This window comes from Marasmius oreades, chromosome 3, assembly GCF_018924745.1.
Source record: "Marasmius oreades isolate 03SP1 chromosome 3, whole genome shotgun sequence".
Classification (NCBI taxonomy): Eukaryota; Fungi; Basidiomycota; class Agaricomycetes; order Agaricales; family Marasmiaceae; genus Marasmius; species Marasmius oreades.
Genome location: NC_057325.1, coordinates 2,604,319 through 2,631,302, shown reverse-complemented (window position 1 = coordinate 2,631,302; position 26,984 = coordinate 2,604,319). Strand labels below are relative to the sequence as shown.

The window sequence follows — 26,984 nt, the reverse complement described above, 5'->3', positions numbered from 1 at the left end:
ATACTGAAGGAACCAGTTTGAACATAGAACTTGTTATGCAGATGTTGCAATGAAGGTTTTGAATTTTATATTACAATTCCCCGGTCCCGGTGGTCCGGAGGTACCGGCTCCGTATCTACTGTATCTGGTGAAGAGCGCGCTCCTGCACAGCCATCTCGTTGTACACAATTACCCAAGGCACTCCGAGTCTACGCTACCCTTCCCTCACTCTGTAATCCGCGAACCTCTCCTAGTAAGGGAACTTGCCACCTTTCTGTCTTTCTTACGGCAATACTATGAACTTCGTAATTCGTGGTTCTGTCCTTGTCCAGGTTTTGATCGTAGCAGAGATCGAAATAACAATAACATAAACAGCTACCCTGGCTTCTTTATTCAAACTGATTACTTGTGTAGACTACCCTCCTTGATTCAAATGATGTGTAAATCGCCTCGAGTCTGCGGTCCGTTTCAGATCATCTTGAGGTTTGTTGAATAGCCCAAACGAAATCCGGTCCCCCTCAGTTTGCAGCACTACGATTGGAAGAAGACATGTCACATAGACATTAAGCTCAGCCTCCCTACTTTCTGATTTCGGTCCCATGGCCTCTAGTACGTACGACGTGCGTAGACGATAATATACGCATGACTATTATTCAAAATGTAATAAAGGTGAACAACAACGGTAGCCAAATCCTTTAAAGATTCTATCATTATTATACTTCTCACCGTTCGAACACGTCCATAGAACCCACCCTCACGTGAGGAGCATCTTCCGCGGGTCTTCGAGGTAATCTTTGACTTTGACTAAAGAAAAACAAACAAACGATCTGTCAGGACAATCCGGGACAGAACATGTGAAGATAGGAGTAGCGACAACTGCCATCCACGAATGTGAAGAGGAAACAAGGAACAAAAAGATCTCACCGAGGAAGGTAACTCCCTCTCTACCATCTAATAATCTATGATCGTAGGTCAATGCAACGACCATGATAGGTCTAATAACGACCTGTCCGTTCACAGCAACGGGCTTGTCTTTGATGGCGTGCATACCTACAAACAGAAAGAAACAAAAAGCGAAAATCAGTACCTAGATCCGGGGAAAACGGAAATCCTGACCGAGGACAGCAGATTGTGGCAGATTGATGATAGGTGTTCCGTATAACGAACCAAAAACACCACCGTTAGAGCTGTAAGGTGAACTTAATCGAACTTGTAACTTGGAAATCAGGGAAGTCACGTACATGGTAAAAGTACCGCCAGCCATGTCTTCGAGCGTCAGCTTGCCATCACGGGCCTGGACAAGAGGTCAAGCCCTTAGGTCAGAGATTAGTAGTTTGAAGCATACCTTCTTCCCCAGGGCGGCGATCTCTGTTTCAATTTCTAAGAACCCCATGCTTTCAATATTCCTCACGACGGGGGTAACCAAACCCTTCGGCGTCGCAACAGCAATGCTCATGTCGACATAGTCGCGATAGACAATCTCGTCTCCCTCTATGGACGCGTTGGCGGCCGGGATCGCTTTCAGGGCGAGGGAGCAGGCTTTCGCGAACGCACTCATGAAACCAAATTTAATGCCGTGTTCCTTGAGGATGTCGTCCTTGTACTTCTTACGCATTTCCATGAGCGAAGACATGTCAATTTCATTGAAAGTGGTTAATGATGCAGCGGCGTTTTGGGATTCCTTGAGACGCTCGGCAATGCGCAGGCGCATTCGGTTCATCTTGACCTGCATGGAAAACTGATGAGGTCACGGCTCAATCAGCTTAGACACAAGGTACATACCCTCGTCTCGTTTCGGTTGCCCGCAGTTGGAGCAGGGGGTTGTGAAGGCTCTTTCGATTTAGGCTTCTCGGTATCCCTCTTTGGGTTTGCTTCTGTATTTTTCTGTTCTTTCTGTTCTGCGGGTTTCCCTGCTGATGGTGCAGGTTTAGGAAGTGGAGTTTCGGCCTTGGATTCCGTAGGTTTGATTTCAGAGCCCTTTCCTTTCTCTGTGGGCTTTTCTTCCGTGGCTTTCTCTTGTGTGGGCGATGCTTCAGGAAGAGTACAATCAGACACCCGAATTGAAAGCTCAAAGTCAGAACATACACTCGGGAGCTTCGCCCTCTTCCAATACGAATAGGTCTTGACCCACGGTGACGGAGTCTTCCTCCTTCGCCAACAATTCCTTAATAACACCAGGTTTGGGTGCGTTCACAGAGACGTCAATCTAGGAGGAAGCGGGTCGTCGAAATCGGGTCTGTGGGCATGGAGGTCGCGAATGCTAGTACCTTGTCAGTTTCAATCGTAGCAACTTCTTCATCCGCAGCGACGCTATCTCCAACTTGTTTGGACCACGATTTGAGGGTTCCTTCAGTGATGGATTCCGCCATCTGGGGCACTTTGACGGTCTCCGCTTCAGGATACCATTAGAATGGATTTTCGTGTCCTAATTAATTTCATCGACGTGCTTACCCTGCAAAAGATATGAAGAGTGGAACTGAGCTCGTCTGACATTGACAATAGCCTTGGCCCTAAGTAATCCCTCTCAGTACATCGTAAACGAATAGAAGGGGCGAAACACAGACCATCCCCTTGACGTTGCTCCTCGAAGGTACTTTGGGCTCAAAGTGCCACGACTACGCGCGACAGCAATAGCTTGCTTGGAAAGCATAATGACGAAGGGGAAAAGACGATTCAACGCCTCAGAAGGTAGTCACTGGATGCTCGTTGCTGGCAACTCGAGCCTATGTAATTGGTTTGTTCGCGTTTGGCAATGGGAAAGCCCGTACTGCTCCGTCGGTCGTCCCAATCCTTTGCGTACTCATCTTGAGCGCCGCTGGTGTTTTAGGGCGACTGGGACTGCTAAGCTTGGGCCAATTCTACTTCTTCAGTATAGACAATGCGGTGAAAACTCCACTTTATTGCCTGTAGAGCGCCGATACTAAGCTCTATACAAACAGACTCATACGAAGTAGTTCGACCCGATGTAATGCTCGTTTCGGCGGCCTGGTGCTAAACCTCTGTTGAATCTCGTTGCGGGAAAGCTGTCTTGATCACTGAATCCACCTGCTATGCCGAAACTTCACGTCCTAATGCAGCAAATGGCCGTCCCGTATGCTTGGATTTAACCCTTAGACCTCTTGAATCCTCTGTGAAACGAGTCGGAAGCCCAGTCTGGAGATATCTGAGTCTATGAAAGAGTTTGTCTCTTATTGATCCCGAGTCTTTTAGGCAGTTGCTCGGAATTTTTTTTGCATCGATACAGTCAGCTGGCCTAGTTGGGAAAGATACACAATCTTGTTCCCTGCCTTGGCGTCGTTGAATGACCTCTCGGCGGCCTATTAAGGGATTCAACGGACTAATTATACACTCTGTCTTTACAGAACGATCTGGAAGACCTTCGTCTATTCCTCGGGTACTCAAATATCGATCTGTGCAATGGATAAAAGCCTCAGCAGAGTAAACCTGTTCCCCAGAGTCGGCTATAATGTTCTCCACTGGCAAGCTCAGCGCGTTGGCCGCTTTGGCACTGCTCCCCATTGTCAATGCGCATTATACCTTTCCTTCCCTCAAGGTTTGCCTTCCTCTCCATGTCTATTGCTGCATTTGATTCCATATATTAATTGAATACTTAAGGTCAATGGCGTAATCACCCCTGCGTGGGTCAATGTTCGAAAGACCAATAACTACAACTCGAGAAACCCGGTAAAGAGCGCCCCCCCCCGTTCTTCTCTTGTGGACTTTACTCACTTCTGGTTCGCGATGCTTTTACTACTTTAGGTTATCGATGTTATGAGCGCCGACTTCCGATGCTATAACAGCGAGACCAATGCTGGAGCCAGCACTATACAAGTTGCAGCTGGTGCGCAGCTTGGGATTCAGAGTGATGGAACTATCTATCATCCTGGCGTTAGTTTTTACATTTTGCATCTTTTCATCCTCCTCAAGCGTGATTATCGTAGGTCGTCAATGTCTACATGGCGAAAGCCACCGGTGACATCAATTCGTTCAAGGGCGACGGTGCCGTGTGGTTCAAGGTAATTAGCGATATGTTGAATCATGCGGATCCTTGTTTATCGGGTTCATTTCCAGGTCCACGAAGAGCCTGCCGTAACCGACGGCGGAACGAGTATCAACTGGCCATCTTACAGTATGTCAATTGTTCTTGGTCAAATCTAGCCATCCTGAAAGAGGTGCCCCCCAGATGCTCCTGGCATCACCTTTACCGTACCAAAGAACCTTCCCAGCGGACAATATCTAGGCATGTGAACTTCAAATGGTACCACCTTATTCTCACTGCGAATCTGTTCACAGTGCGGATGGAACATATCGCTCTTCACAGTGCCTCTACCTTCCAAGGAGGTGAGAAGACCCCATGAATCCAGGAACCTAGTGCCCTGACTGTTCAATTTCAATGCAGCGCAATTCTACATTAGCTGTGCACAGGTCGAAATCACCGGTGGAGGGAACGGAACGCCAGGCCCGTTAGTCGCCATCCCGGGAGTTTACAATGGGCGGGTGAGTTCTTTTTTGACCTTTTTCCGATGAAAAGGGAAGATAACAATTTTGCGCAGGAACCTGGAATCCTGATCAACATTTATTACCCTATTCCTGCTACTTACCAACAACCTGGTCCTGTCAGTGATTTTGCCGTACATTTCTTTCGTTCGCCTTCTGACCGTTTCGCTTGCAGCGTCCTTGGACTGGATGATTGTATGTTATATGTAGTATGTGTTTCTGTACATCTGTATCCCGAATCATCCATCTTGGTCTACACCCGATCGATGCTGTTATCGACGCCAATGACCGCTTTCGGGCTAGAAACCCCGGGTTTATAATTAGACATTTCTCAAGTCTGCCTCCCGTGGGTATTTAAGTCCAACATGCTAAACACTTCCGGATTCATTCCGCTCGATACCTCGCCATCCCCGCCATGTTCTCGATACAGTTTGTCTTCGCCCTCTCTTCTTTCGCCCTCAACGTCGCTGCTCAATATAGCGCCACATTCACACCTGGAAACCTACCGGACAAGACTCAAGAGGGTCAGACTGGCACGAACAAATGTAGCACCCAAGCTGACCAAAAGAGCACCTGTCAGAACGCCTACAGTCCGTCTCTTTTTTCCCGCTCTTGAATAACGCTCAAAGGATAGCCCTTCCCTAGTCAACTCTGTTGAGGATTTCTGTCTTTTTGCTCCCCCAGATCCTGGTCCTGATTCGGTCATCGGCAACACAGAGGTGAACATCTTGCAGAACGCGTTGTTATATACGAGTTTTCAATGAGCCTGTTGCAAATACAGCGTTTAGAAGTCGCGTGGTGCATGAAAAACGGCTATGGAACCCGTCTAATCCCAGACGGCACAATTAAAGGCGCCCACTTTGTCAAGACTCCCGATTTCGTTCAGATCACCGGCGTCGGCGACCTCACGCAGTTGAATATTCCGGCAGGTGACGCTGGAGGTGAACTGGACCCTCACGGTGCTGATGGAAATGGAAACCCTATTGGCGGGCTTGTATTCTCGAGCGCGTTCGGCCAGCTCCAGCAAATTCACGAATGGACAGTAAGTCCTCGGAGTTTGTAACCTCTACTTTACTTTCACTAATAGTAAAAAGAATTTCATGTCCGTCGACCAATTCTGTTTCAGAGCTTGCAACCCGGCAGGAAGTAACCCTGCAGGAATGTGCCAACACATCTACGACGTGATGGGTTGCGAGTGGAATATGCCTGCGAACTACTCTCCTGGAACTTTTGAGAACTGTGATGGAGAAAGTGGCGAGGTAGGTTCTGCATCATTCCAGACGTACTACGGCCTCATCCCATTACTTTTAGCCCATGGGCGTCTATGGAGGTTCCACTTTCTTCCAGGGCCAACCCAACACACCTGCTGGCCACCCAGCCCCACCATCATCTAACTGCAATTTGGTAGCAACCATTAGTAACGGCCAGGCGGCTACGGGTATCAGCGCTAGTACCACAAGTGCCAGTGCAAAGGCTACAAGCCGGTTGAGCACCGTGAGTATCGTCCTTTACTTGACCCTTGGCCGTCTTTGACATATTGCATGTGTGATGCTGTAAGGGGTCCACTCCATCTGGCTTTTCGAACGCCGTGAGTCTCGTCCTTTACCTGGTCATTTTCCGTCTGACATGTTGCGTGTATGTAAGGGGTCCACTCCATCAGGCTTTTCGAACACCCCCGCTGGGGCGAAAGCGACACAGACACAGACAAGTAATGCTGCATTTGCTATTACCACCGGTGGATGGGGACGTCTGCTGTATACTGCGGCGATGCTCTTCTGTTCAATAATTGTGGTGTTACTCTAAACGAGATTGGGCGATGGATATGGCGGTTCATGCGGTTCATGATTGAAACGACGGACATTTCTTTACCTACATGCATGGATTTTAGGACAGCTGCAAACTTTCTTTTGTCGGGCCGAGGCGAGCATAACTAGACCGTTTTAGAGGGCAAAGCTCGGCTCGGTCAATGCTAGGCACAACGTGGCACGATCACATTGGTAAATTGCGCGTCCTTGTAGGTTAAAAATTAGCTGGCGAACGATCTACTTTTGAAGATTGAACAAAGCAAAAACAGTAAAAGGCGCCACCCCCCGGAGCGTCTGGGTTCAATGTCGCATTGCTTTGAAAGGCGTCAAGGGAACCGGCTCTTAAATAGTCAGAACACGGCGCGCGACTAGTCATAGTCCCCTGTATCCCTAGTATGTCAGGGTGGACGTAAGAAAACAAAAGCCAAGTAGGGGACATGCCTCCGCCTTCGTCTCCGCCACCTCCATCACCTAGATTATCCATATCGTCCCCTTCTCCGTTATCGAAGTAGTTGTAGGCGTAGTCATTGTCGTATTCTTCCTCTGCATCGTAATCTGACGCAGGTGCTTGCGTGCCGTCGGACACCTCGTCTTCTGACTTGGTCTGAATACAAGCGAACGTGTTAGAATGATATATTTGTCGAACAACGAGTAACATAACTTGTTCATTTTCATCGTCTGCCATGTTATCAAGGTTGACGCGATTCTTCTTAACAGCCAATTTACGGGCTGGGGGATGATTCAAATCAACGCTTACAGATACAGGAGCCAGAACGAGCGTACTTTTTATTCTCTTGGGGTTAAAGTAATCTTCGAGAATTTCAGTTGGAAAGAAAGGTGGGTGGAGATCTTGACGCCTAAGCTTCGGCCTTGCTGCAACTGATGGCCGGTATTTGTCTGAATAACGCGGTAGTTCTGTACTCTTGGTCGTTTCGACAACGTAGTAGGGGGATGCACGGAGTCGATGGGCGAAATCGATTTGAAATTGAGTGATTTTCCGTTCTCTATCACTGTATTCTGTAAGAACAGGTGGACGCATGGGCTATCGATATAAATGAATATGTGTAAGATAAGCATTTAGAAACATTTAGAAAGCTTACTGGATAAAGCGCAGTTTGCTCTCGAGACATGGCCTGAATGTCTGCGAATGCCAAACCCATCGGTGGTGGTTCCCTTGAGCCGCCAAATCCTCCTCTTCCTCTCGCCCTTCCTCCACCCCTACCACGTCCAGCCATCCTGATGAGCTTTGAAGATTACCAAGGAGTGTTGGTATTATTTCGATGAAGAGCAAGGGTAGCTCCGTAGCTCCTTTAGATAATCGAAGCAGACCGAAGCGCGTCTATTGTTATACAGCAGACGCGACTTTACCTCTGACTGTACATCCACGTGGAATAACCGAGTTTGGCACTTGTCGGAGTGTCAATTTTGTGACTCCGCCGTACCTTCCTGTGCACCGCTGTCGTTCCCATTCCTTCACGTCCACTCCACAACGACACCAGGCTAAACTCGTTTCCCTGCAACTTTGGCCAAAAGCTCCCCCGATATGTCTTCCAACAGCATGGACAAATCTCTTGACGAAGTGAGCATCGTTTTGTTTCAACGCCACAATCCCCTTGACCGTAGTTTTTTTTTTTTCAACCAAAAAGATCATCAAGAGCAGACCAAGGGTTCGACGAACAAGCAGTCGCACTGCCCGCAATCAGGTTCTAGGGAAAACACCAGCTCGTTCTGCCGCTAGTCCAGGCAGTCGCGCTGCAGCTCGTGCTCCAAAGGTCGCAAATCAAGGCTCTGCGGCTACCACCCAACCAGCCCAATCAGCGGACAAAATTATGGTCTCGAATCTTCCGCCGGATGTGAACGAACAACAAGTTAAAGTAAGTGGATCAACGCGTATCACCGTGACCTGGCCTGACTCAGTGGCACTTTTGTAGGAGTTATTCCACACCACCGTTGGCCCGTTGAAAGAGGTCACGTTGCACTATGATAGCGCCGGCCGCTCCAAAGGTGTTGCCTCGGTGCATTTCCAGCGTAAAGGCGACGGCACCAAAGCCTATCAACAATACAACAATCGACTCATTGATGGAAGTTAGTATTCTTGTCCGCATCTACTTTCGATTCGTGTCTTCTTCTGTGTTCGTGGACGGGACACTATTTATGGAAATGTGCCTCAAAAGGACACATACCTGGTACACCTCATGATTCGTTTGACGCCAGAGAACGAAGGTTGGCTGTCTCTGAACCACGGAAATCTGCCTCAACTCGTGGACTAAGAGCTTGGCACCTATGCTTATACCGTTGTATCTGGATGTAGTTGCCAACGAGGGGGATAAATGCGCCTGTCGCATAAACCCGTGGCTTTGAACCAGTGATGGAAAATCACTGAACTCGTTGTGCTGGTGCAGCTCAGTTATGGTGGTAGTATGTGTACTGGGACGGGTATGTCGAGAGTTGTACTCAACAGGGTGAAAGAAGGCTGGAACGAGATTACTGGGAGTCTCATCGCTTCCAGAACCCGACCGAAGATCGACGCCGGGAGTTCTCGGGATTTCAAAAGGACCGCAGAGACACAACCTTGTTTTCTGGTATCAAGCTGTTAACCGAGGAGTGGCTACTTTCCAGACTAATTCTTCCCTCGTATTCTTCATCCCATCCTACGCCGTGAACAGCCGACTGACAAATAACTCCGCTTCTTCTTCTTTATCGCACTCCACCACAATTCCCACATTCTTAGAACGACCCATGAAGATCGAAATCGTCGTTGACCCCGCTCGTCCTGCTTCATTAGTTGCCCGTGTTGCTCCTGCTACCGCTGCAGCGATTACGCAGACCAATGGCACGCGTGCCACTGCCAGGTCGGTCTACTGGCATTGATATATGAATTATCACTTATGCACACCTCCATGAAGGGCTGGAAGAGGAAGAAGAGCAGCAAGGGGTGGTGGCAAGCGCAAGAGCCCGAGGCCCCAAAAGACAGCTGCTGATCTAGATGCCGAGATGGAGGTTTGAATTCCACTCGCCCTTGAACGTTTGAACGTCCACTGACGCTTATTGCAGGACTACACTGCCGGAACAGGCAATGCCGCAGCACCTGCAGCCACAGCCTCTTAGAGTTGTCGTATATTTCGGGTTGTGGTTGTATATGTATTCTCTCTTTTACTCACTATTAGCTCCTCGCCATTTAAGTACGATTCAACGTATTAGTTCGTCGATACCACCGATTTCTTGCAAACGATTTTCAATTGCCACCTAATAGTACACGTTGGCGCTCGTGATTCCACATGAAGCCTGCTTGGTTTGTTGTCACCCCTCGTCGAGCCTCGCACGAAGCTGGCGATCGATGGAAGAGAATACTGTTCCCTACGCGAATCGACCAGAATGGGCGGACGTTACACCTATCGAACAGCACGAGAATGACCAGCCTCTGGCTCCAATTCATTACACTGCTGAATGTGAGTTTTTTTAAAAACATCAGGGGTTCATTCACATCTTTCTGCTATGACAGATAAAGACGCTACGGATTATTTTCGTGGGATCGTCGAGACCGGAGAGAAGAGCGAACGTGTTTTAGAGCTCACCCAAAACATCATAAACATGAACCCAGCTCACTATTCAGTCTGGTATTCTGATCCAATTTTCATCTTGTCAAATTCTGAGAGTTCCCCTTGCAGGCAATATCGCTATGAAACCCTCCTCGCCCTCGATTCTGATCTGGAAGCTGAACTTCAACAAATGAATCAAGTGGCCATCGACCACCTTAAAACATACCAAGTTTGGCACCATCGACGTCTTCTGATGACCCGCATTCGCAAACCCGTGCCCGAATTACGGTTCATAGCTTCGTCGTTCAGCACGGATGGCAAAAACTATCATACATGGAGCTATCGACAATGGCTACTGGCGTATTTCAATGAAGACGAATTGTGGAAGGGGGAACTGGACTTTGTGGATCAAATGCTGAATCTAGACATCAGGAATAATTCTGCCTGGCATCATAGGTTCTTCATCGTGTTTGAGAGTGGCATCAGAGAAGGAGAGGCGAACAGGGAGAGAGTTTTGAAACGAGAGCTCATGTATCTGGTTTTCGTTTCAATCCAGGAAAACAATTTACTGAGAGACCAACAGATTCGTCAAGCAAAATATCTCTCTTGCACCCAACAATCCCTCGGCGTGGAACTACCTCCGAGGAATTCTAGAATATTCAAGTCTTCCCTTTTCTGAAGTGAAAGACTTTGTTCACTCGTACATACTCCCCCACAACCCCGATTCACCTGGGGAACTTGTTGATCTAGAAAATCCTCCGCCTTCAAAAGAGGCCGCTCTTCCCTGCCCGCAGGCGATTGAATTCATGGCAGACATATATGAATCCCAAGGTGGCTCAGAGGGTATTCTGAAGGCGACAGAGGTGATTATCGTTTTGTCTGACGATCGCACCTTGGTTTTTAATCTGCTTTCTAGTTGTGGAAATCACTTGGAAGCGAACACGACACTATAAGAAAGAAGTGAGTCCAGTCCATAGTTTGCCATTTAATTTACGTTTACGTTTACCCGCTCTGCAAGGTATTGGGAATATCGTATAAGAGAAGCGTTGCGAACGATTCAATCATAAACCGAAGAGTTCAAGTTGGCTGCTGTTCGGGAACAGTTTTACGATGTAGTTAGGGATCCATGATGTCAAATATCATCCTGATTCTCTGCATCGCATCGACAGTATAGTTGGTTTCACTAAGTGCTTATCTGAGCCGAGCCAAGTTGTTCGATAGTCGTTCTTTTGCGGGTGAAAGTGATCTAAACTATTTGGAGGATGTACTACTTAAGATCTTTTTTTTGAAAATTCACTAGTCCTGAAGTGCGCCGGGCACGTGCAACGGTTGCATGGATCTACGCGCTTAGCACCACCTGGTGTAGTGCGATGTCTACTTCGTGCTTGTGCGCAACTTCAGGTTACGACCTCTTTACGTATCATCACGATCTTCAGGCTGGACGAACTGGAACAATTGATCCTTTTCTTCAATCACGAAGCACTCCTCTTAGATCATTGAGAAAGTACGTGACGCTCGGCATCCAGGGGGAGAGTACAGAACCTTTATTGAGCAGGAAACCTCACCTTTAATTCCTCTGCTATCATACCTTACATATGCCATCTCAAATGCCCTCAGCAATACCCGATTTTACTGAACTCGAGGATGAACGTACTTCAAAAAACCGCCCGACAACTGCCAGCCGTAAAGAAACCATCTTGAGCTTGGTGCAGTTGTTATTGAAGGACGATAATGGTGCAGATGGTACGCATCTGCAATCTATTGTCTCTGCCGTCTCTGAAGTCAGTCGTATCAACTCCAGGTGTTGACCAGGTCCCTACCTTTGACAATGACAAGGACGTTCGTGAGTCGTATGAATTTTCCGCAGGGAAACAATTCCGCTCAAATACGCCGTTCCTCTCAGCTACCGTAGATGAGCATCTTCAAGCAGCCGGTGCCGAGGCTTTCAAAAGATTTCAAACGTGTGTGTAATTGACCGTTTCTTCAACTTTGGTGGCTAACACGTTCACTTAGACGGATCAACTCACTGGACAAAGAGGTTCGTGTGCACAAAACACACGATATTTGGCCAACACATCTCTTTATATTAGCTCAGGAACTTCTCCAACGCTGCACGACAACTCGGGAGCTCAGCTGCCATTCTCTCCTCTGCATTTCATCTGCGAACCCGCCTCGCCAATATCCTGTTCTTATATAGGGAGAATGCAGCCGACCTTTTCCCTCGTAAGATCAGTCCCACACCCGCCATTGAACTACCGGCAACGCAGGCTTCAATGAGTAAACTCCACAAACCACGTATGGCTCTCTCCGGAAGACACAAAGCACTTCCTCACGCTGCACGTCCGACGGTAAACGAGCATATAGACTTAGAAGATTTCCCACTACAGTTCGAGGCTCTCGCTCATGACGTGACAACCTTTCTGCGATGCTTGAACGAGTTCCCAGAGTTTACAGATGAGGCTGTGAATGCTTCTATATCATCTCTTGAAGACGATCTGAAGTATTGGGCTAATTGTCTCAAAATATACCAAGGTCTGATTCGTTTCCTGTTTTTGCCATTCCTGTCACTCGCACTGACGGTGTGCAGGACAATTTCGTTATCCTGCGGTGCAACGATACATTCAGGATTTGGCGTCGGAGATGGGAGAACACATCGATAACATCACCGCTTCATTGAATATGTTTATTGAAGTGGGAGTTCCTACGATTCGTTTCGCCCAGAAACATGGTGCAACAAATCTTTTGAACCTGTCTACCGTGGCGACCTTTTTTTCTGCGGTCACAGCTACCACCTTGCAATTTTCGTTTGAGAATGAAACGGCAGCCGGCCACGCGACCAATTCGTTTTGGTTTCTGAGCCTGGTGTTTAGTATTGGAGCTGCCGTGAACAGTCTGCTGGGGTTAACGTGGAAACAGGCTATGTAGTAAGCATAAATTTCACAATCACTTCGTTGTCTAAAAGTCCTTAATTGTCATTTTCCCCTGCAGTCGCTCACCTGGACATCGCGTGCCTTGGTGGGTGCTCATTTGGATAAAACGATCCCCTTTGGTTTTTCTTGTCTTGTCTGTCATGTGTTTCTCGATTGGCCTCTGTGTTTTCGCGTATGCATCGAACCAGGTACGAAGAACTCTTGACGGGTACATAATACCTACTGATCGTAATTCAGCACCATGTAACTTCTGTTATCACGACCGTGTTAACTGCATTCACCTCTTTCGGCCTCATAGCAGTTTCTTTGTGGTTTGCTTCGGAGCGTTGGACATTCCTTCGCCATCGCGGACAGAAATGGCTCGGGGATGTGCTAATTGAGAGCCACCAACGCATTCTTAACATGCGTGGTATGGATACTGCAGGGAGGGTGCTACAGTGGATCTTTGGGCGATTTGTGGCTGTTATCCGAGGATTTCGACTTGTAAAGTCCTCCCTGAGTCTATACTCGACTGAGGGCGAGAAGGATGAAGACCTTGAGGCGAATGGATCTGAGTTATCTACCACTACGCCAAATGATATAACGACGCCAAGTAGTCCAGTAAGTCACAGTCACCGTACCTCGGACACCGTGACCGGGTCGCCCACTATCGAATCTGCCTTTTCTCCACTCTCTTCTCCACCCTCTCCTTCTACGCCAGAGATACCTCAATCACCAACGTCCGACTCGTCAACGAAGGTGTCACCACTAACATCCTCACCGACATTGACACCTGGAAAACAGCTATGGAGGAATGCCATCCGTGCGGTAACCATGCGTTCCGCTGTCTCCTCCAATTTGGCCAAAGCTCGTGCTCGCGAGCCTCTCCGAAAACGAACAGCATCCTCAGGTATCAGTACTGAGACGTCTGGAAGAAGGGCGGAAGCACCATTCAAGGGTCTGTTAATGAGATCACGGTTGTCAGCTTTGGTACCAAGGTTGAAGTGCTTGGAACCCGTGCATGAGTTGGGCGCACATCAGGCATTGGTGAGGCATCTGCAATTTTCTCCAGATGGCAAGTTTTTAGCGACGTCTAGGTAGGGTTTTCCGTTCTTTTTCCTTCCGATATCGTTGAACTGATGGTCTTGTCACACAAAGCTGGGATCGAACGTCAGTCATCTTCCAGATCGGAGAGAAACCCGGGGTAAGGGACATACCCACTCTGAATAGTTCATTGCTAAACTTGCCTGTCTCATTAGGATCCTTTACTACTACATCGTATCCTTGCTCATGCCAAAGGTTTTGTTGGGCAGGTCGCTTGGTTGGTGCATTCTGACAACTGCCAGCGCACGGAATTAACACTTTATTCCGCAGGTCGCCTAGCGGTGACCTTCTGCTCACGAAGCTTGTTCGAGGCATCAAGGTGTGGACACAGGTGGGCTTTTCCAAGCGCCTTGTCATGAATAGACCTCATCATAACCACTGGTTTTAGAATGGCGTCTGCCAACGGACAATCGACCGTCCCGCGTACGTAGAGTCAATTACTTGGTTCCCTGGCGGGGAAGGTGAGGTTCCTTCTCGTATTCTTTACGGATAGCACTGGTACTGATAATAATCCCACCATGGAGCCTTCCTCACTGTCGAACAGAGCACAGTGACTAAATTGGTGAGCTTTTTCTTATGTGTATAACTCTACCTTGTTCGATGACGGAATCTCAATGAGTGTTAGGACTTGAAAGGAAAGGTGGGTAGGGTTCACTGTCTTGATTTGGTACGGTTTCTATACGCGTGTTTCAGGTATTGGGGGAGTTCCACTTCGGTAGTATAAGGCTGCATGATGTTGCAGTAACCCCAGATCGTATACGACTTCTTGGTGTGGGTCCTTTGCTGATGTCCCCAGACGGACTTCGACCCAGCAAATCGCGGGTCGAGAAGCGTCTCGTTGGTATGTTTTATATCTCATCTCCGTTGAACGCTTACTGATTACCGTTCGTTAAAGTTTACAACATGGAAACAAGGCAAATCGAGAGGCAAGCTTCTTCGAACAGAAATTCAATTGATAGCTAATCAATGTCGTGAAACCAGTGCTACACCTGTTTTGAACGAGGTGAAAGATATCACTTTGGCGCGGAGCACCCGTAATGGTGACGTTGCGCTTGTTAGCTACGAAAACAAAGTAAAGCCCGTTATTGTTCCCCGAATTCTTCTCTAACCTTACTATTCTTCCAGGCACCGCCTCAACTATGGAAAATGGATCTAGTGAAGGATAGGGAGAACGCTGAAAAGGTGACAGCGAGGCTCACTCTGAGGTTCGTTATTGAGGATCCAGCCTGTTTTTGACCTCAGCGCGATATTATTAGACACACATATATGCCGCGAGTCCCTGTTGATTTTGCTGGGCCAAGTTATTTTGGCGGCAAAAACGATGAACTTGTTCTTTGTGCCGGAAAAGGTAAGCAAGTTTACATGAGGTCTCAGCAATATGATCTGATTTCTACTCCTTTTTGAGCTGGAGACATTCACATTTGGGATCAAGAATCAGGGTCGTTGCTGCATCATGTACGGTCTGACGTTTTAGGAGGTGACTTGACATGTATCGCTTGGAATCATGCCGCAGATGATCCATTTATGTTTGCTACGGGTAGTCACGATGGGACAGTAAGGATATGGACGAAGCCACCGTCGGAAATGCCGGAACCAAAGATCACTGATATACCACGGAGTTGTTCGCCTGACGATGTGGAACAGATATATGGGAGCGGGATTAATACATTGCAGAGTGCTATACCGAACCTTACCAGACCAGGAACGCCTGTAGGTCAAGTTCATGATGGTTCTCGAGAGGGGGAGGGAGATGGATTGCCAAAGGAACGGGTGGTTGCGTTTGTGGACGAACCCAAATCTAAATGACCCCTGTTTCTGTAATTACCTGTGTGATGTAGTTTCCATATATAGACATTGAATTTTCGGCAACCCCCAACACCTCCATATAAGCTATCTACGTAGGGTCGACCAACCATGGCCACGTTAGTAAAGGTCAAGACCAAGGAGCGGCAGGATGTCAATGCACACCTTCTGTCATCTGTACCAGCACCGTTCCCAAGGGAGAGGCTTCAGGTCAATACTACAAACGCTTCTCGAGATCAACCGGTGGTGAAAGATCATGAGCCCACCCACCAGCTAAGCTCATCTCATATGACCGAAGAATCGGATGAGGAGGAAAAGGTCAAAATGGTGCGCACTATGAACCTGTTACCTTCACAGCCTATGCTGAAGGGCACTCAGTACGAATTAATGCCTTCAATCGTGAACGTCGAGCGGACATTGTTGATGACATTGAACAACTTGCTCTCAGTGAGCCATCGGTGGAAGACTATAGTACCAGAGAGGCGACATTCCATGCCAAACAGCCCCCAGAGCTCGACGACGCCACGAATAGAATTTGAATCTACTTCCTCTGCACTACAGACCCTCGTCTCGAATCTCCGCAGTCGAACACAAGATGGGTCCATGGAGGAAGTCTCCTCTGCGCAGAATGACACCGAATTGATTAATGAGCTCCGTTCTCGCGTGGATGACCTTTCGTCTACGCTGGAACCCTCAGATGCAGAACTCACTCGGGCGGTTATAATGCTCCTGTCTCATCTAAACCGACTTTCAATAATCTTGAGTGCCTCTCCTTCACCATCCAGCCAGATAGCCCATTTGCGCTCATTTACGGCTTTGAACGCTTCTAGTGGAGACAATGTCTTCGACACACTCAAACGCCAATTGAGTGATTTCCAGTTCGAACGCCTCACATCTTCATCCTATAACGTTCCATCCGGTTCTAAGCCTGTCATTACTGTCGAAGCTGCCTTGCTGTGGACTAGGATTGATGAAGAACTAGAGACGGTCGTTTCGATGTGCAGAGAACGTACTGAACAGTTGCCGCGGTTTTCTGCCGACAATCTTCCTCCTCAGTATGATGCTGGTGACCACGACGAGAAGCTTCCGGAATACGATTCCGAGACCAGACTTTCACTTTCATATGACGGAGAAAAACCTCGGCCCCAGGCTACATGTTCGCCTATCATATCTGCTGGCCAGGGATGTGAAAAGAGGCGACTCGATTTTGAAGCGGTAACGATGGCTATAGATCGATTGTATCTTGTTGCTCCACAGCTCCACAACCAACGCGTAGAATTGAAATCCTCGAAATTAGCGCAGATGGAAAGGGCCAGGAAAGAGGGGACGCAATCTATAAAGTTACAAGGCAAACAGAAAGAGCAGGAAGGAGACACCCGAGATCTGGAAAGGATGCTGGAACTCATTGGGAAAGCTTCGGATCGCACCTTAAAAGACCAGTCCGTCATCCTCGACGGTGGAATGAAGTCGCGATTGGATAGGGCTCGTGTACGCGATAACGAAAAGGTTAATGCGTCCTCAACTCGAGAATTCGTTGTGCTGACTCACTCGCCCCTCTAGCGTGAAGCTTTTGTGTCCCACTTGGCCGAGCACTCCAGTGCCGGGCGACTTCACGATCAAGATGCTGTGTTACAGCCGATCAAAGTCAAAGATCCCAACGCGCTCCTTACACTCCCAGAGTTCATTAAGGAAGCTATGCCAATGGAGCGTCAGCAACTGTTAGATCCACAAGCTCTGTTGACCCTTCCGGAGTTTGTCAAAGAAATGCCTCCTCCACATATTCTGGCCAAAATGAACTCGGGTTCCGCCTCCCCGCCCTCAAGCACTATTTCTCGGTTGAAGAAGAAGAACCGCGATCGCAGCAGCTCAGCTCCTCCCCTTTCCTTATCCTGGCTGAGAAGCTCCTCTTCCAAGTCCAGTCTACATGAAATCAGAACAAGCAACTCCTCATCTGGGGCGTTATCTTCGGGTAAGACATAATCTTTTTGCAGCATACTATAGAGTCTCAATTGTTCCTCAGCTATCTTTGAGACCAATCATCTAGCAGAGTACCACGAAAATTTACACCACATCCTTGTCTTCTTTACTGTTAACGGGGCTCAACCTGGTGTAGACATTGAGGCAGAAGTGGTCCCTTCAAGCCCCCTGGATGATGGCGACAAGTTGGTTATCAAGAGCGGACCTAATACATCTTTACCTCTTCTCCTTCCTGGAAGAGTAACTCCTGGGAAAAAAGAGGTCAAGGTTCAGAGCGGTCATTATGAAATCAAACTTGCAACACTACCTTCACCCAGACCACTCGAGCACCGACCCCTTCTTGACGCAACGCAGCTCTCGGAGAAGAAGCCGACCAGCTTTATTTGTGCTTCGTGCTCTCTTCCATTGGTCCATTCTTCCAAAGGCTACCGCTACCGTGATCTTCCCTCAGAACATTGGGAAGAGCTTGTAGATGCATGGATGTGCCATTCTGCCCAGAAACTACACGAGGACGTTACTAAGCGCAGCAAGGAAGGATTCTGGCCGGAACCTAGTTGTGCACTTGTGGGGGGAAGTTACATCTTGTTTGAAGAATCTGCAATCAACAAGGATAATGTTCATATACCTGAAGCTACGACGGTGCGTCAACTACAACCGATCCCTGTTTCAGTCATCTGTAGTGTCGGACGATCAAGAAGACTGACGTTGGGACTTACCAACGGCGGCATATCCTCTTGTACCGAACCCCTCCTTAAGTGGCTGTGGGCTCAGTCCAGGGTTGGATAGTCGCTTTATCAGTTGATACCAACCGTCCTAGAATGAACTATGGTGCTCGTAAAACAACTCTCGTGCAGCGAAGCTTACAGCCTCGGGAGCTACACTAGAGGCCACATCTTTACTTTGCCCCAGTGCAAACCATGGGAACTGAGCTGACTTGTTCTTGTTTCCAGTATGATGAAGGGAGACACGTTATTCGATGTATATGCGGTGCTATCATAGGACGTTACCAGGAACATCAGTCGGATAACGCCAAGATCAGAGCATATAGGGTACTAAAGTACGCAGTCCGTTCCGTGAGTCCAATAGCAGAGTGAGCCTTTTCTTGTTCACTGCTACCAGTCCCATCTCTTAACCGTGTTTTCTTCAGACCTTCAAGAATTCCTCTTTCAGCGTTCGTCGTGGAGGATATGACAGAGTTTGTTCAAGCCCATGCCTCCTACCGATTTGTGTTATCTGATGAAGAGGAGGAACGTCCACGCATCCTGGTTAGCAGTAATATATACCCTTGACACGTTCAAAGAGCTGACGAAAAGTATGGGCAGATATGGTTATTCAAACCGAGTATGCAGATTGGTTACACTGCACAGCGACCTTATGCTATTCCCAAAAGCGCATCCATAACTGTTGCCAAAGTTCTCTTCAAACTTTTGGGGCCGTCCGACGCCAAATCTGATATCAGAACGTATGTCGGTCAGTATGAGCTTCAGGCATTACGCTGACTTAGTGGATAGAATCCTCAGCAAATATCCCGGATTCCCTCAAGCAGAGTATCTGTATTACCCAATGGATGCATGTCAGCGTCTGGCCGCCCTTCTGAAGGAGAGCAACATGACCTACCCCGAGAGTATGCGCGTCATGACAGGACTAGACGTTGGATGGCTGCAGAGAATGTGAACGACTGTTTTTCTACAAGTATCATGTGTTGCATATTTCCCTGGATAGGTTTGGGCGTAGACGGATACATCTGTAGCATGCTGCATATATATACACCAACATAGTTTCAGACGGACAAATCAATTTATGAACGTTTATTCAGTCGGATTGTACAAATCGAGTAGACACAGTGTCGATGAAAGGAGAGGTATCCAGAACTGGGGTATACACGAAGGGAGAGCTCAAGATGAAACTACAAGAGAGATTGATACAACGATGGCGGAAGGTAAAAATTGCAGCGTGACTTAAGGAAACTGTAGAATGAAGTTTTTCATCTCTGCCTCCCAGCTACAGTTTTTCAAATCGGTCCCCGATTCTTCGGCTTTGTAGCCACAGGAAGCCTCAAATCCTGGTACGAACTCGTGCAGGATATCGGAATCTCCGCTTCTCTTGTGGTTGTATACGTCCTCCATCTTGGGATGTATTTCGAAAGGTTGCCGCATGTAGAGGACTGAGATAGGAATATCGCGGTTACCGTATGTTCTAGGCTGAAACCGCATGGGTGCTCCCTTCTTTCGCAATTCCCGCCCTTGTTCAACACGAGCTTGAATTTGTTTGTACGTAGGAGAGGTAGGATCTGTGTGGTTTTTGATGACAGTGCGAATGGATTCAAAACCAAGGCGCCGAAGTTTGGGGAAGAAGTGAACCATAGAGCCGGGGGTGCCGCAGCGACTTGGACAATCTGGATTAGGACATCCTTTAGGCTCGATACCGTTACGCTGACATTTTCCACGGAAGTAGCCAAACACGTTTGCGTTCAAGACATCGGGACACTCCAATTGAATAGCGTGTCGAAGGGGATCGAGCGAGTGAGGGACTTGAAACTGTTCTTCCTAAAAGGCGGGTTCGTCAATGGAATTGAGAACCTGATGGGAATGACAATACCTTGCGAGCGAAGTATGGTTCTAGCACGTCGGTGGTGTATTTATCCATGAGTTTGGAGATAGTACCGCTCTTGCATACCTCTTCACAGGCATAGGCAGACGAAAACAAGAGAAGGGCGACCAGAGTAGATACGCAGAAAGAACGCATAGCGAGGTTAAGACTCGAGGGTTGTGAGCAAGGTTGCGGCGCTTAACAAGCGCTGAAAGTTGATCTGGTTCCCAAACAAATCGAAGCTGTAGCCAAACACCTTGATACACCCACCACTACCACTTGGACGTCTTCAAGCACTTCAAGCTTCAAGACCCAACGACAAAAATCAAGGTGTGTATCGAAACTTTATGATTTCAGGACACGACCTGGTGGTATGTTGGAGAAGATGGACTGAATGAGCTTGAGGCTGGATTCATCAATCACTTATCGGATGAAGTTTACGCGTGAAACTGACCAGATTTTTCTTACAGCCATGTCCCTCGTTGCCCCGGACCCCCACATACAATTTCAGGTGAGCCGTTGAAGTCTTCTTACATATGATTCACCCTCTCACCATGATTTACCACCCGTCTACAGCACATCTTGCGTCTCCTCAACACCAATGTTGACGGTAAACGAAAGATCATGTACGCCTTGACGGAAATCAAGGGCGTTGGGAGGAGATACTCCAACATTATTTGCAAGAAGGCTGATGTCGACCTCAACAAGCGGTGTGTTCCGCATCTTCTGTTCTGTCGCCGTCGGAGACTGATCGACGAATAGAGCTGGTGAACTCAACTCTGATGAGCTCGAGCGGATTGTTACTATCATGCAAAACCCCACACAGTTCAAAATCCCCACATGGTTTCTTAGCAGACAGAAGGACATTGTCGATGGAAAGGACTACCAAATATTGTCCAACAACGTCGACTCAAAACTTCGCGACGACCTTGAGAGGCTAAAGAAAATCCGTGCTCACCGTGGTTTGAGGCATTTCTGGGGTCTCCGTGTAAGAGGTCAACACACAAAGACAACTGGTGCGTACTACTCCTCTATATTATGTGAGCAGATCACTGAGGACCGTCTTTCTTCCAGGTCGTCGTGGGAAGACAGTCGGTGTGTCGAAGAAGAGAGGTTGAATGTATTTTCAGATTCCTCATGCATGTCCATGTCGTATATGTTTCTACCTTTCATCACATGCAATGCACGATCTCGACTTGACTTTACCGACCTATATGAGCGGACCGTCGTATCAATATCCTCGGACATTCATACGGTTACATGTGGTAAATTGGTGCTCCTGCCATCAATACACAGGTAGCGGAAGAATTCCAGTTCCCTGACTCCATGAAAAAATAGCCGTGCTCTTCGATGGACATTGAAAACTCCGCCTAGTGCGTTTGAATAGGCTGAACTTCGGAATACTAATACTTGAAGAATCCTTGTGCATGTGGTGCCGATGGCGAATTGTACTTAGGACCGCCTGCCCGATGGCTAGCGACACCCGGAAATCGGAGATGCTTTAAAGGCCTGGTATCACACCTGACGGAAGATTTCGAGCAACATGGCCTTCCCTTTCATTGCTCTTTTTGTCTGCGCGATCTTCTCTTTGAGCGTCGGGGCTGCAGATTGGTACACTGTAGAATGGGACGCCCCGTAAGTTGGTATTTTTTTTGGTTCTTTGCTGCTGAGTATTGCACATTCAGGCAATTTACTGCATTGTCTGGCGACATGGTTATTCCCAAACTCCCCAACCCAGGAGGTGAGCATTGGAATTCCCTATTGCACGCACGTGATATCATCCAAGTTCAGGTACACCCTACGTCTGGCCAGCTCTTCAGAGCAACAATGGCGTCCTACAGGCCGTTTGCGACGGTCGTTCAGGGACTTGGTGGATTGGTACGCGGCCGGTTCTGATTTACGATTCGCTAACTTGCGATCCAAAAGGTGATGGCTTTTACGGAACTCCCTCTCTCCCCTGGGGCAATGGGTTCAATGTCAACCCCGGAGATACCGTCCATTTCACATTTACTTCTGTCTGTTTCCCTGCATCGATTTTTACCACCTATGTCTAACTTGCTAACAGTCCGGCGATGACTGGACTGCGACCTTGTCTAGCAACGGCAAGTCCGCTTCGACCAAATTGACCATTCCAGGCTCTACTATGAATCGGTAAGCTAATAAAATCGCCTTGGAAGTTATTCTAACGCTATGCTTCTAGTGCAATCTTCGCTGCTGAAGTCCGTTATTTTAAATTCCATTCTTGCCTTGCCTTCTTGTTGATCTCCTCTTGCGGGTCACAGTTAACCGGTATTCCTTACAATTTCGGACCTACCATCTACGTAGGACGCTCTTTACTTTTTTTTTTGCTCCAGCTGAAAACCGGTTGTCTTTTGTAACAGCGCAACGTCAAGATCACTGCGACGACTGCTGCTTCAGGTTGGTGCGGGAAGATTCTTCATTTAGGCAACTACGTGGGTTCTATTGTTTCCGTTAATGTTCTGGTATTTACTGTCTCGGTAGCCTTTCACCGTGACCGGTAATGTTGCCTCTGGAAATACCTGCAATATTGCCTCGATCACACAAAACAGTGCTTGAGTAGTTATAGTACTAGTAGCTGCTAGATTGTGTGAATAGTGAATGTGACGGTTTTTCTGCTGGCGCAGTTGGCATCTAGATTATTGCTGCTGGAATATCCGAACCTCCGATAGCTTGGCGCAAAAAATGCGCCCAGTGTCGAACTGTGCCTGCTCTGAAAAGTAAAACAAACCATGGCAAGGTGGTGACACCGACGGAGAAGCGGCCTTACCTTCTGTGTACACTGGGTTTGCCGAGCCGGATCGTGCGAAACTCACAGCATCAGGAGAGCAAGACTTGGAAGGACACACAAAGAAACTAGTATGAATGGACATTTAGAAGTATCTAACATTGGAATGGTCCCACCGAATAACGAATTGAGCGAGAAAGAATCATCTGGACAATCAAAAAACACGTTGATAAGAACGAGCATGGAAGAAAGGATAAGTGGCTGTTTCGGATTGCAAGTCAGATGTGAGCATGGATCACATCCCGAGTCAGCGTAGATCGTTGGCAATGGTGAAGCTTTCGATCCGGATATTTGTGCTGTTCTGTTTAAGAAAATAGTGCATGAATGGAGGTACCAGATATCATGATTTAATCTACCTTCGACAAATTCTTGGAAACGATTGTCAGTAGGAATGACCTTGAATATATGGCCTCTAGTCACTTTGAGGGAGAGTTTGAAGGGAAGGTCGAGGTATTTGCACATTTCTGGCGAGAGGTCAAAGGACCAATGATAGACGGGACTATAAGAAGGAAGGACAATCAAATAAATTTGATGTAGCTGGCTTTACGTTTTGTTTTCTGAAATGTACCTCTGACATGGCAAGCTCTGACGACTTTAGTCTGAAATCGGCAGTGTTCAACAAATACTCCCCGTAGGTGGAAGGTCGTTGTTCAATGAGATGTTGTGAGCGTGAAACACTCAATGCTTATAAGAGCCATGGATACCGCGTCTACCTCAATTTCGCATCGATCATCTCTGGGACGGAAACTAAGGATATATCAGTCAATGGAGGTCAATTTTGCTTTGAAGAATCACTTGTTGCTCCACCTGGCATTATTCGTCAAGCACCGTGCATCCTCGAAGAAAGCCACTGTCGAGTTTTGCGATGACTTGGATGCGACAGCTGGTTGCTGGGATATCGTCAGGTCCTAAGCACCGCAAAAAGCCACGTTGAGGAATTCCGCGCTATGTCATTGAATTCTTCATCCACCGGCCGTTGGCGACATTTTGGCCCAAATGGCCCGTGACAAAATCTTCCCTGCGTAGCCGCCAAGAATAACAGGGTTTGATTTCGGTGAACTGGGAACATGCCAAATTGAGCAACCAGTTGTAAATTACACAGGCAGCCTCTTCTTGCCTCGCACATGTCTAAATCTTTGGGTCGTGTACTAGTAGTTGTAATTTCTCGAGAAGTTTGCTGTTGCCGACCTTGACTTGAGATGCACCGGTAAAGACCTCCATTGTAGAAAGATAGGAGGGATCGAGAAATGAACATGGTGTGGCGTCAGTGGCGGAAGCGGTTGCCTTTCAACACACACACCACACTCGGCAATATGACCGACCACTCTGTAGACGTGGGTTTATCCGTGGCCCCCGCGTTTGTTGCGTTTTTCAATTACTGCAGAGCGCTTGCACACCTGACCGTCCATTCTATAAAGGCCGTGGAAGCTTCGTGGTCGTTGGTGGGTTTTTCTGCTATCTCCACTCCCCAAGGACGTCAGCTTTCCAGCGGGATGGACTACCGAATGGCAAGCTGATGCGCTAGCGCGAGACGAATTTGTTGGGGGTCCAGGAGTGATCATGGTGAGAGAAATATAACTTTACGGCGCGTCAAACTTTCCTGAACACTTTGCAGGTAGTTCAGTATGACGAAAGCCCTGTGGGACCGTGTAATTATATCCTTTCACTTCACTTCAAGCCTGATGGCTCTAACGCCCGACAGACGACGAGCTTATCTACGTTCCCGGACGCTTCAAGCATAAAGATGGAAGTGTTGCGTTTCGGATAACGAGGATATATGTCTCAACCAAAGACAGCACAGAGAATGGGAGAAGGAACTGGAATATACCTAGTGAGTTCTGTGATACTTTCTTGTGTAATCATTAATTTTGGCACCAGAGCAAGTTGCGAAATTCGAATACACCCGAGATCCTTCTTCTCCTTACTCTTGGTCACTATCCGTGTTTCCTGTTCCAGAGGATCCATCAGAGGATAGCACACCATTTTTCTCTGCTACTGTCCGCCCAATTCCACTAGTCACCAATGTCCTTCATGTTCCATGCAACACCAAAATCATTCCGGGGAATTTATTCTCACTTACGCAACCTCCACTGCCCAAGGGACCACTGGCGGAGGAAATAGAATCTGGCGTTGAGATCACAGAGGGACCACAGTTGAATAAGAAGGCAAAATATGCGAAATTGAGCCCCGAGGTGAAGTGCAAAATGTTCTTGGTAAACATGACACCAGAACTAGGAAACGGCACGGCAGTAGGCGATGGGGTCATGTTCCCTGCCGTCAAACCCTGGTCGATTGCTGCAGGAGTTGAAGGGTTTGACCTCACTTTCCCGGTATCGGAGTGGGTAGAGCTATGAACCCTCTGTGTCTCGGAGAACTTTTATTGAAGGGGTGTAATCGGAGTTGCTTATGTTCTGTTATCGATTGTTCTGTCATCTGGAGAGCACCGATCCAGCACCCGCAGGGGTTAAGCGTTGACCGTGGACATTGACATTCCCAATCCGCTAAGATATGAAGTGCCCATCGCCATCCGATATACAGTCGATTTGCGGTCGATTGTCGTAAGTACTATCTGATAAACAGAACGGGACTCCGAAACAAGTCGCAAGCTAGAATGTGAAGTGTCCCGCCAGCCAACTTTCCAGATTTCAGGTCAGCTCATTATCTATTTTCGCTTACCAACACGCACTGCACCCATCTTCATCGCACACTGAGATGCTTGACCTTGGGTTGGAGTACCAGCACGTCCTTGTAACCGGTAGCTCCTTATTCATGTCGTACGGCCAAGGCTGCTACAATCAACCTTAGGTGCCAGTGGTGGAATTGGCATCGAGATCGCGAGAGTTTTCATGGGTATGGTTCAATCCTTTTTTCATAATCTCGAATGACTGACTTGGGCGTTATTCCCCCAGAACAAGGTGCTAAAGTAACAGTCCAATATAACAAGTCGGTGACGGCACTCGAGTCTTTTGCTCAGGAACAAGATTCGACGAGACTCCATGTTGCACAAGCCGACTTATCGTTAGAATCGTCAGTTCGTTCTCTGTTCATGTCTGCGACAAGTGTACTGGGACCTGTACACATTGCTGTGATTAACCATGGGAACTACATAGATGAGGATGTTATGTTGAAGGACATGACTCTCGAAAGATGGAACGCTTCGATGGACGCAAACCTCACTTCGGCATTTTTGGTAGCTCGAGAGTTCCTCAAAGGCATCGAAAAATCACAGAAAACCGAGAATCTTAGCGAAGTGGAGAGAGAAAGGTTGGATTGGTCCTCGATCGTGTTTGTTGGCTCGACTGCCGGATTATTCGGCGAAGCCAACCATTCAGACTATGCTGCTGCAAAGAGTGGTCTGTGTTCTGCGATGCTATCTGGTTGTCTGTTCTGAAAGTTCCGTTTGTGGTAGCTGTAATGTACGGCCTCACGTTGAGCCTCAAAAATGAGATCGTCAAGATTGCCCCCCGCGGGCGCGTTAATTGTGTAGCCCCTGGCTGGACACATACCCCAAAGAAAACGGAAATGCTCAAGGACCCCGATATTGTTTATCGTATCACTGCAACGTAGGTCCTTCTCTTCGCAGTTCCTGATATCATAGCTCAGGTTATATACATGCAGTCTACCGCTGAAGAAGATCGCGACAACATACGATATCGCCATTCAGATTGCTCTCCTTTCCTCGACAAAGGTTTCTGGACACGTTTCTGGACATGTCGTGGATGTCGCGGGTGGTATGGAAGGTAAGTTGCTAATTTCTTCACGAAAGATGGTCCAGATGCTCAAGATCGCGAAATTAACGCGTCTCAGGACGATTACTGAATATGAGGGAGAAAGCCTGATTCGATAATAACTTAAGCTGTATTATAATCAGTATTCGTGGGTTATTCATATGCGATGTACAAGGACATACGGTGTAGGACATTTCTGAAGAAGATCAACACGGGACTTAAGTATTTTACGCACCGTCTATGGTTTT

General features: G+C 47.8%; 13 protein-coding genes across 15 annotated transcripts; 10 read left to right on the top strand and 3 right to left on the bottom strand.

The window, feature by feature from the left end:
- Positions 1 to 552: 552 nt before the first annotated feature.
- E1B28_006170 (uncharacterized protein) lies at positions 553 to 2,707 on the bottom strand. The gene is made up of 10 exons (XM_043150801.1): positions 2,544 to 2,707; positions 2,431 to 2,489; positions 2,247 to 2,371; positions 2,065 to 2,185; positions 1,762 to 2,009; positions 1,325 to 1,705; positions 1,221 to 1,273; positions 1,096 to 1,166; positions 904 to 1,029; positions 553 to 783 (listed from the first exon to the last, which is right to left on the bottom strand). Exons 1-10 carry the CDS (start codon positions 2,627 to 2,629, stop codon positions 734 to 736), a joined length of 1,320 nt encoding a protein of 439 aa, XP_043011891.1. The 5' UTR covers positions 2,630 to 2,707; the 3' UTR covers positions 553 to 733.
- On the top strand, positions 2,708 to 4,814 carry E1B28_006169 (uncharacterized protein). The gene is made up of 10 exons (XM_043150800.1): positions 2,708 to 3,532; positions 3,595 to 3,663; positions 3,739 to 3,867; positions 3,921 to 3,995; positions 4,051 to 4,108; positions 4,163 to 4,219; positions 4,273 to 4,320; positions 4,379 to 4,476; positions 4,533 to 4,595; positions 4,652 to 4,814. The coding sequence occupies exons 1-10, from the start codon at positions 3,446 to 3,448 to the stop codon at positions 4,667 to 4,669; spliced, it is 702 nt and encodes a 233-aa protein (XP_043011890.1). The 5' UTR covers positions 2,708 to 3,445; the 3' UTR covers positions 4,670 to 4,814.
- A 77-nt stretch (positions 4,815 to 4,891) lies between these two features.
- E1B28_006168 (uncharacterized protein) lies at positions 4,892 to 6,279 on the top strand (the record flags this gene model as incomplete). The annotated part of the gene is made up of 7 exons (XM_043150799.1): positions 4,892 to 5,066; positions 5,122 to 5,195; positions 5,258 to 5,518; positions 5,571 to 5,735; positions 5,788 to 5,970; positions 6,035 to 6,064; positions 6,121 to 6,279. 7 exons carry the CDS (start codon positions 4,892 to 4,894, stop codon positions 6,277 to 6,279), a joined length of 1,047 nt encoding a protein of 348 aa, XP_043011889.1.
- A 162-nt stretch (positions 6,280 to 6,441) lies between these two features.
- On the bottom strand, positions 6,442 to 7,625 carry E1B28_006167 (uncharacterized protein). The gene is made up of 5 exons (XM_043150798.1): positions 7,382 to 7,625; positions 7,065 to 7,323; positions 6,943 to 7,010; positions 6,723 to 6,885; positions 6,442 to 6,663 (listed from the first exon to the last, which is right to left on the bottom strand). The coding sequence occupies exons 1-5, from the start codon at positions 7,514 to 7,516 to the stop codon at positions 6,650 to 6,652; spliced, it is 639 nt and encodes a 212-aa protein (XP_043011888.1). The 5' UTR covers positions 7,517 to 7,625; the 3' UTR covers positions 6,442 to 6,649.
- A 199-nt stretch (positions 7,626 to 7,824) lies between these two features.
- On the top strand, positions 7,825 to 9,389 carry E1B28_006166 (uncharacterized protein; the record flags this gene model as incomplete). The annotated part of the gene is made up of 6 exons (XM_043150797.1): positions 7,825 to 7,860; positions 7,928 to 8,155; positions 8,213 to 8,366; positions 9,013 to 9,133; positions 9,188 to 9,281; positions 9,336 to 9,389. The coding sequence occupies 6 exons, from the start codon at positions 7,825 to 7,827 to the stop codon at positions 9,387 to 9,389; spliced, it is 687 nt and encodes a 228-aa protein (XP_043011887.1).
- Positions 9,390 to 9,568: 179 nt separating this feature from the next.
- E1B28_006165 (uncharacterized protein) lies at positions 9,569 to 11,003 on the top strand. The gene is made up of 5 exons (XM_043150796.1): positions 9,569 to 9,730; positions 9,784 to 9,898; positions 9,950 to 10,683; positions 10,737 to 10,780; positions 10,839 to 11,003. The coding sequence occupies exons 1-3, from the start codon at positions 9,619 to 9,621 to the stop codon at positions 10,497 to 10,499; spliced, it is 777 nt and encodes a 258-aa protein (XP_043011886.1). The 5' UTR covers positions 9,569 to 9,618; the 3' UTR covers positions 10,500 to 10,683; positions 10,737 to 10,780; positions 10,839 to 11,003.
- Positions 11,004 to 11,427: 424 nt separating this feature from the next.
- E1B28_006164 (uncharacterized protein) lies at positions 11,428 to 15,639 on the top strand (the record flags this gene model as incomplete). The annotated part of the gene is made up of 20 exons (XM_043150795.1): positions 11,428 to 11,563; positions 11,622 to 11,663; positions 11,724 to 11,781; positions 11,834 to 11,858; positions 11,911 to 12,352; positions 12,408 to 12,744; positions 12,809 to 12,938; positions 12,988 to 13,826; positions 13,888 to 13,933; positions 13,989 to 14,050; positions 14,104 to 14,164; positions 14,222 to 14,294; positions 14,358 to 14,395; positions 14,459 to 14,473; positions 14,527 to 14,674; positions 14,729 to 14,759; positions 14,815 to 14,905; positions 14,959 to 15,038; positions 15,090 to 15,181; positions 15,239 to 15,639. The coding sequence occupies 20 exons, from the start codon at positions 11,428 to 11,430 to the stop codon at positions 15,637 to 15,639; spliced, it is 3,147 nt and encodes a 1,048-aa protein (XP_043011885.1).
- A 108-nt stretch (positions 15,640 to 15,747) lies between these two features.
- Positions 15,748 to 19,287, top strand: E1B28_006163 (uncharacterized protein; the record flags this gene model as incomplete). Its single annotated transcript, XM_043150794.1, has 8 exons — positions 15,748 to 15,963; positions 16,015 to 17,142; positions 17,197 to 17,605; positions 17,657 to 18,252; positions 18,564 to 18,703; positions 18,761 to 18,878; positions 18,936 to 19,075; positions 19,125 to 19,287. 8 exons carry the CDS (start codon positions 15,748 to 15,750, stop codon positions 19,285 to 19,287), a joined length of 2,910 nt encoding a protein of 969 aa, XP_043011884.1.
- A 141-nt stretch (positions 19,288 to 19,428) lies between these two features.
- E1B28_006162 (uncharacterized protein) lies at positions 19,429 to 20,396 on the bottom strand. The gene is made up of 2 exons (XM_043150793.1): positions 20,212 to 20,396; positions 19,429 to 20,159 (listed from the first exon to the last, which is right to left on the bottom strand). The coding sequence occupies exons 1-2, from the start codon at positions 20,356 to 20,358 to the stop codon at positions 19,572 to 19,574; spliced, it is 735 nt and encodes a 244-aa protein (XP_043011883.1). The 5' UTR covers positions 20,359 to 20,396; the 3' UTR covers positions 19,429 to 19,571.
- A 53-nt stretch (positions 20,397 to 20,449) lies between these two features.
- Positions 20,450 to 21,409, top strand: RPS18 (ribosomal 40S subunit protein S18B). Its single transcript, XM_043150792.1, has 5 exons — positions 20,450 to 20,532; positions 20,673 to 20,713; positions 20,779 to 20,912; positions 20,965 to 21,218; positions 21,277 to 21,409. Exons 2-5 carry the CDS (start codon positions 20,675 to 20,677, stop codon positions 21,318 to 21,320), a joined length of 471 nt encoding a protein of 156 aa, XP_043011882.1. The 5' UTR covers positions 20,450 to 20,532; positions 20,673 to 20,674; the 3' UTR covers positions 21,321 to 21,409.
- A 336-nt stretch (positions 21,410 to 21,745) lies between these two features.
- On the top strand, positions 21,746 to 22,779 carry E1B28_006160 (uncharacterized protein; the record flags this gene model as incomplete). The annotated part of the gene is made up of 9 exons (XM_043150791.1): positions 21,746 to 21,837; positions 21,888 to 21,943; positions 21,994 to 22,080; positions 22,129 to 22,217; positions 22,268 to 22,353; positions 22,403 to 22,421; positions 22,485 to 22,523; positions 22,584 to 22,655; positions 22,705 to 22,779. The coding sequence occupies 9 exons, from the start codon at positions 21,746 to 21,748 to the stop codon at positions 22,777 to 22,779; spliced, it is 615 nt and encodes a 204-aa protein (XP_043011881.1).
- A 1,497-nt stretch (positions 22,780 to 24,276) lies between these two features.
- E1B28_006159 (uncharacterized protein) lies at positions 24,277 to 25,489 on the top strand. Of its 2 annotated transcripts, XM_043150789.1 has the most exons (5): positions 24,277 to 24,365; positions 24,427 to 24,571; positions 24,624 to 24,657; positions 24,711 to 24,839; positions 24,887 to 25,489. In XM_043150789.1, the coding sequence occupies exons 1-5, from the start codon at positions 24,322 to 24,324 to the stop codon at positions 25,360 to 25,362; spliced, it is 828 nt and encodes a 275-aa protein (XP_043011879.1). In that variant the 5' UTR covers positions 24,277 to 24,321; the 3' UTR covers positions 25,363 to 25,489. The 2 variants fall into 2 exon arrangements, with proteins under 2 accessions (XP_043011879.1, XP_043011880.1); XM_043150790.1 differs by having other exon boundaries at positions 24,277 to 24,571.
- An 8-nt stretch (positions 25,490 to 25,497) lies between these two features.
- On the top strand, positions 25,498 to 26,947 carry E1B28_006158 (uncharacterized protein). 2 transcript variants are annotated; one of them, XM_043150788.1, is made up of 6 exons: positions 25,498 to 25,763; positions 25,814 to 25,858; positions 25,918 to 26,361; positions 26,418 to 26,571; positions 26,627 to 26,748; positions 26,816 to 26,947. In XM_043150788.1, the coding sequence occupies exons 1-6, from the start codon at positions 25,721 to 25,723 to the stop codon at positions 26,845 to 26,847; spliced, it is 840 nt and encodes a 279-aa protein (XP_043011878.1). In that variant the 5' UTR covers positions 25,498 to 25,720; the 3' UTR covers positions 26,848 to 26,947. The 2 variants fall into 2 exon arrangements, with proteins under 2 accessions (XP_043011878.1, XP_043011877.1); XM_043150787.1 differs by having other exon boundaries at positions 25,498 to 25,858.
- The last annotated feature ends 37 nt before the right edge of the window (positions 26,948 to 26,984 follow it).

What these genes read in the sequence shown, in the direction of transcription:
- E1B28_006165 (XM_043150796.1), top strand. Translation starts at nt 9,619, where the DNA reads ATGGAAGAGAATACTGTTCCCTACGCGAATCGACCAGAATGGGCGGAC. An exon ending in AATTCATTACACTGCTGAAT is followed by an intron (nt 9,731 to 9,783) that starts GTGAGTTTTTTT and finishes CTGCTATGACAG; the next exon opens with ATAAAGACGCTACGGATTAT. An exon ending in CCAGCTCACTATTCAGTCTG is followed by an intron (nt 9,899 to 9,949) that starts GTATTCTGATCC and finishes TTCCCCTTGCAG; the next exon opens with GCAATATCGCTATGAAACCC.
- E1B28_006162 (XM_043150793.1), bottom strand. Translation starts at nt 20,358, where the DNA reads ATGCGTTCTTTCTGCGTATCTACTCTGGTCGCCCTTCTCTTGTTTTCG. An exon ending in AACCATACTTCGCTCGCAAG is followed by an intron (nt 20,160 to 20,211) that starts GTATTGTCATTC and finishes CCCGCCTTTTAG; the next exon opens with GAAGAACAGTTTCAAGTCCC.
- E1B28_006169 (XM_043150800.1), top strand. Translation starts at nt 3,446, where the DNA reads ATGTTCTCCACTGGCAAGCTCAGCGCGTTGGCCGCTTTGGCACTGCTC. An exon ending in ACGGTGCCGTGTGGTTCAAG is followed by an intron (nt 3,996 to 4,050) that starts GTAATTAGCGAT and finishes GTTCATTTCCAG; the next exon opens with GTCCACGAAGAGCCTGCCGT. An exon ending in TGCCTCTACCTTCCAAGGAG is followed by an intron (nt 4,321 to 4,378) that starts GTGAGAAGACCC and finishes ATTTCAATGCAG; the next exon opens with CGCAATTCTACATTAGCTGT.
- E1B28_006167 (XM_043150798.1), bottom strand. Translation starts at nt 7,516, where the DNA reads ATGGCTGGACGTGGTAGGGGTGGAGGAAGGGCGAGAGGAAGAGGAGGA. An exon ending in TAACCCCAAGAGAATAAAAA is followed by an intron (nt 7,011 to 7,064) that starts GTACGCTCGTTC and finishes ATCATCCCCCAG; the next exon opens with CCCGTAAATTGGCTGTTAAG. An exon ending in CAGACGATGAAAATGAACAA is followed by an intron (nt 6,886 to 6,942) that starts GTTATGTTACTC and finishes GCTTGTATTCAG; the next exon opens with ACCAAGTCAGAAGACGAGGT.
- E1B28_006159 (XM_043150789.1), top strand. Translation starts at nt 24,322, where the DNA reads ATGACCGACCACTCTGTAGACGTGGGTTTATCCGTGGCCCCCGC. An exon ending in CGAAAGCCCTGTGGGACCGT is followed by an intron (nt 24,658 to 24,710) that starts GTAATTATATCC and finishes AACGCCCGACAG; the next exon opens with ACGACGAGCTTATCTACGTT. An exon ending in AAGGAACTGGAATATACCTA is followed by an intron (nt 24,840 to 24,886) that starts GTGAGTTCTGTG and finishes TTTTGGCACCAG; the next exon opens with AGCAAGTTGCGAAATTCGAA.
- E1B28_006158 (XM_043150788.1), top strand. Translation starts at nt 25,721, where the DNA reads ATGCTTGACCTTGGGTTGGAGTACCAGCACGTCCTTGTAACCG. An exon ending in CCAGCACGTCCTTGTAACCG is followed by an intron (nt 25,764 to 25,813) that starts GTAGCTCCTTAT and finishes AATCAACCTTAG; the next exon opens with GTGCCAGTGGTGGAATTGGC. An exon ending in CTATGCTGCTGCAAAGAGTG is followed by an intron (nt 26,362 to 26,417) that starts GTCTGTGTTCTG and finishes CGTTTGTGGTAG; the next exon opens with CTGTAATGTACGGCCTCACG.
- E1B28_006170 (XM_043150801.1), bottom strand. Translation starts at nt 2,629, where the DNA reads ATGCTTTCCAAGCAAGCTATTGCTGTCGCGCGTAGTCGTGGCACTTTG. An exon ending in CTACGATTGAAACTGACAAG is followed by an intron (nt 2,186 to 2,246) that starts GTACTAGCATTC and finishes GCTTCCTCCTAG; the next exon opens with ATTGACGTCTCTGTGAACGC. An exon ending in TCGCCGCCCTGGGGAAGAAG is followed by an intron (nt 1,274 to 1,324) that starts GTATGCTTCAAA and finishes CCTCTTGTCCAG; the next exon opens with GCCCGTGATGGCAAGCTGAC.
- RPS18 (XM_043150792.1), top strand. Translation starts at nt 20,675, where the DNA reads ATGTCCCTCGTTGCCCCGGACCCCCACATACAATTTCAG. An exon ending in ACCCCCACATACAATTTCAG is followed by an intron (nt 20,714 to 20,778) that starts GTGAGCCGTTGA and finishes ACCCGTCTACAG; the next exon opens with CACATCTTGCGTCTCCTCAA. An exon ending in GATGTCGACCTCAACAAGCG is followed by an intron (nt 20,913 to 20,964) that starts GTGTGTTCCGCA and finishes ATCGACGAATAG; the next exon opens with AGCTGGTGAACTCAACTCTG.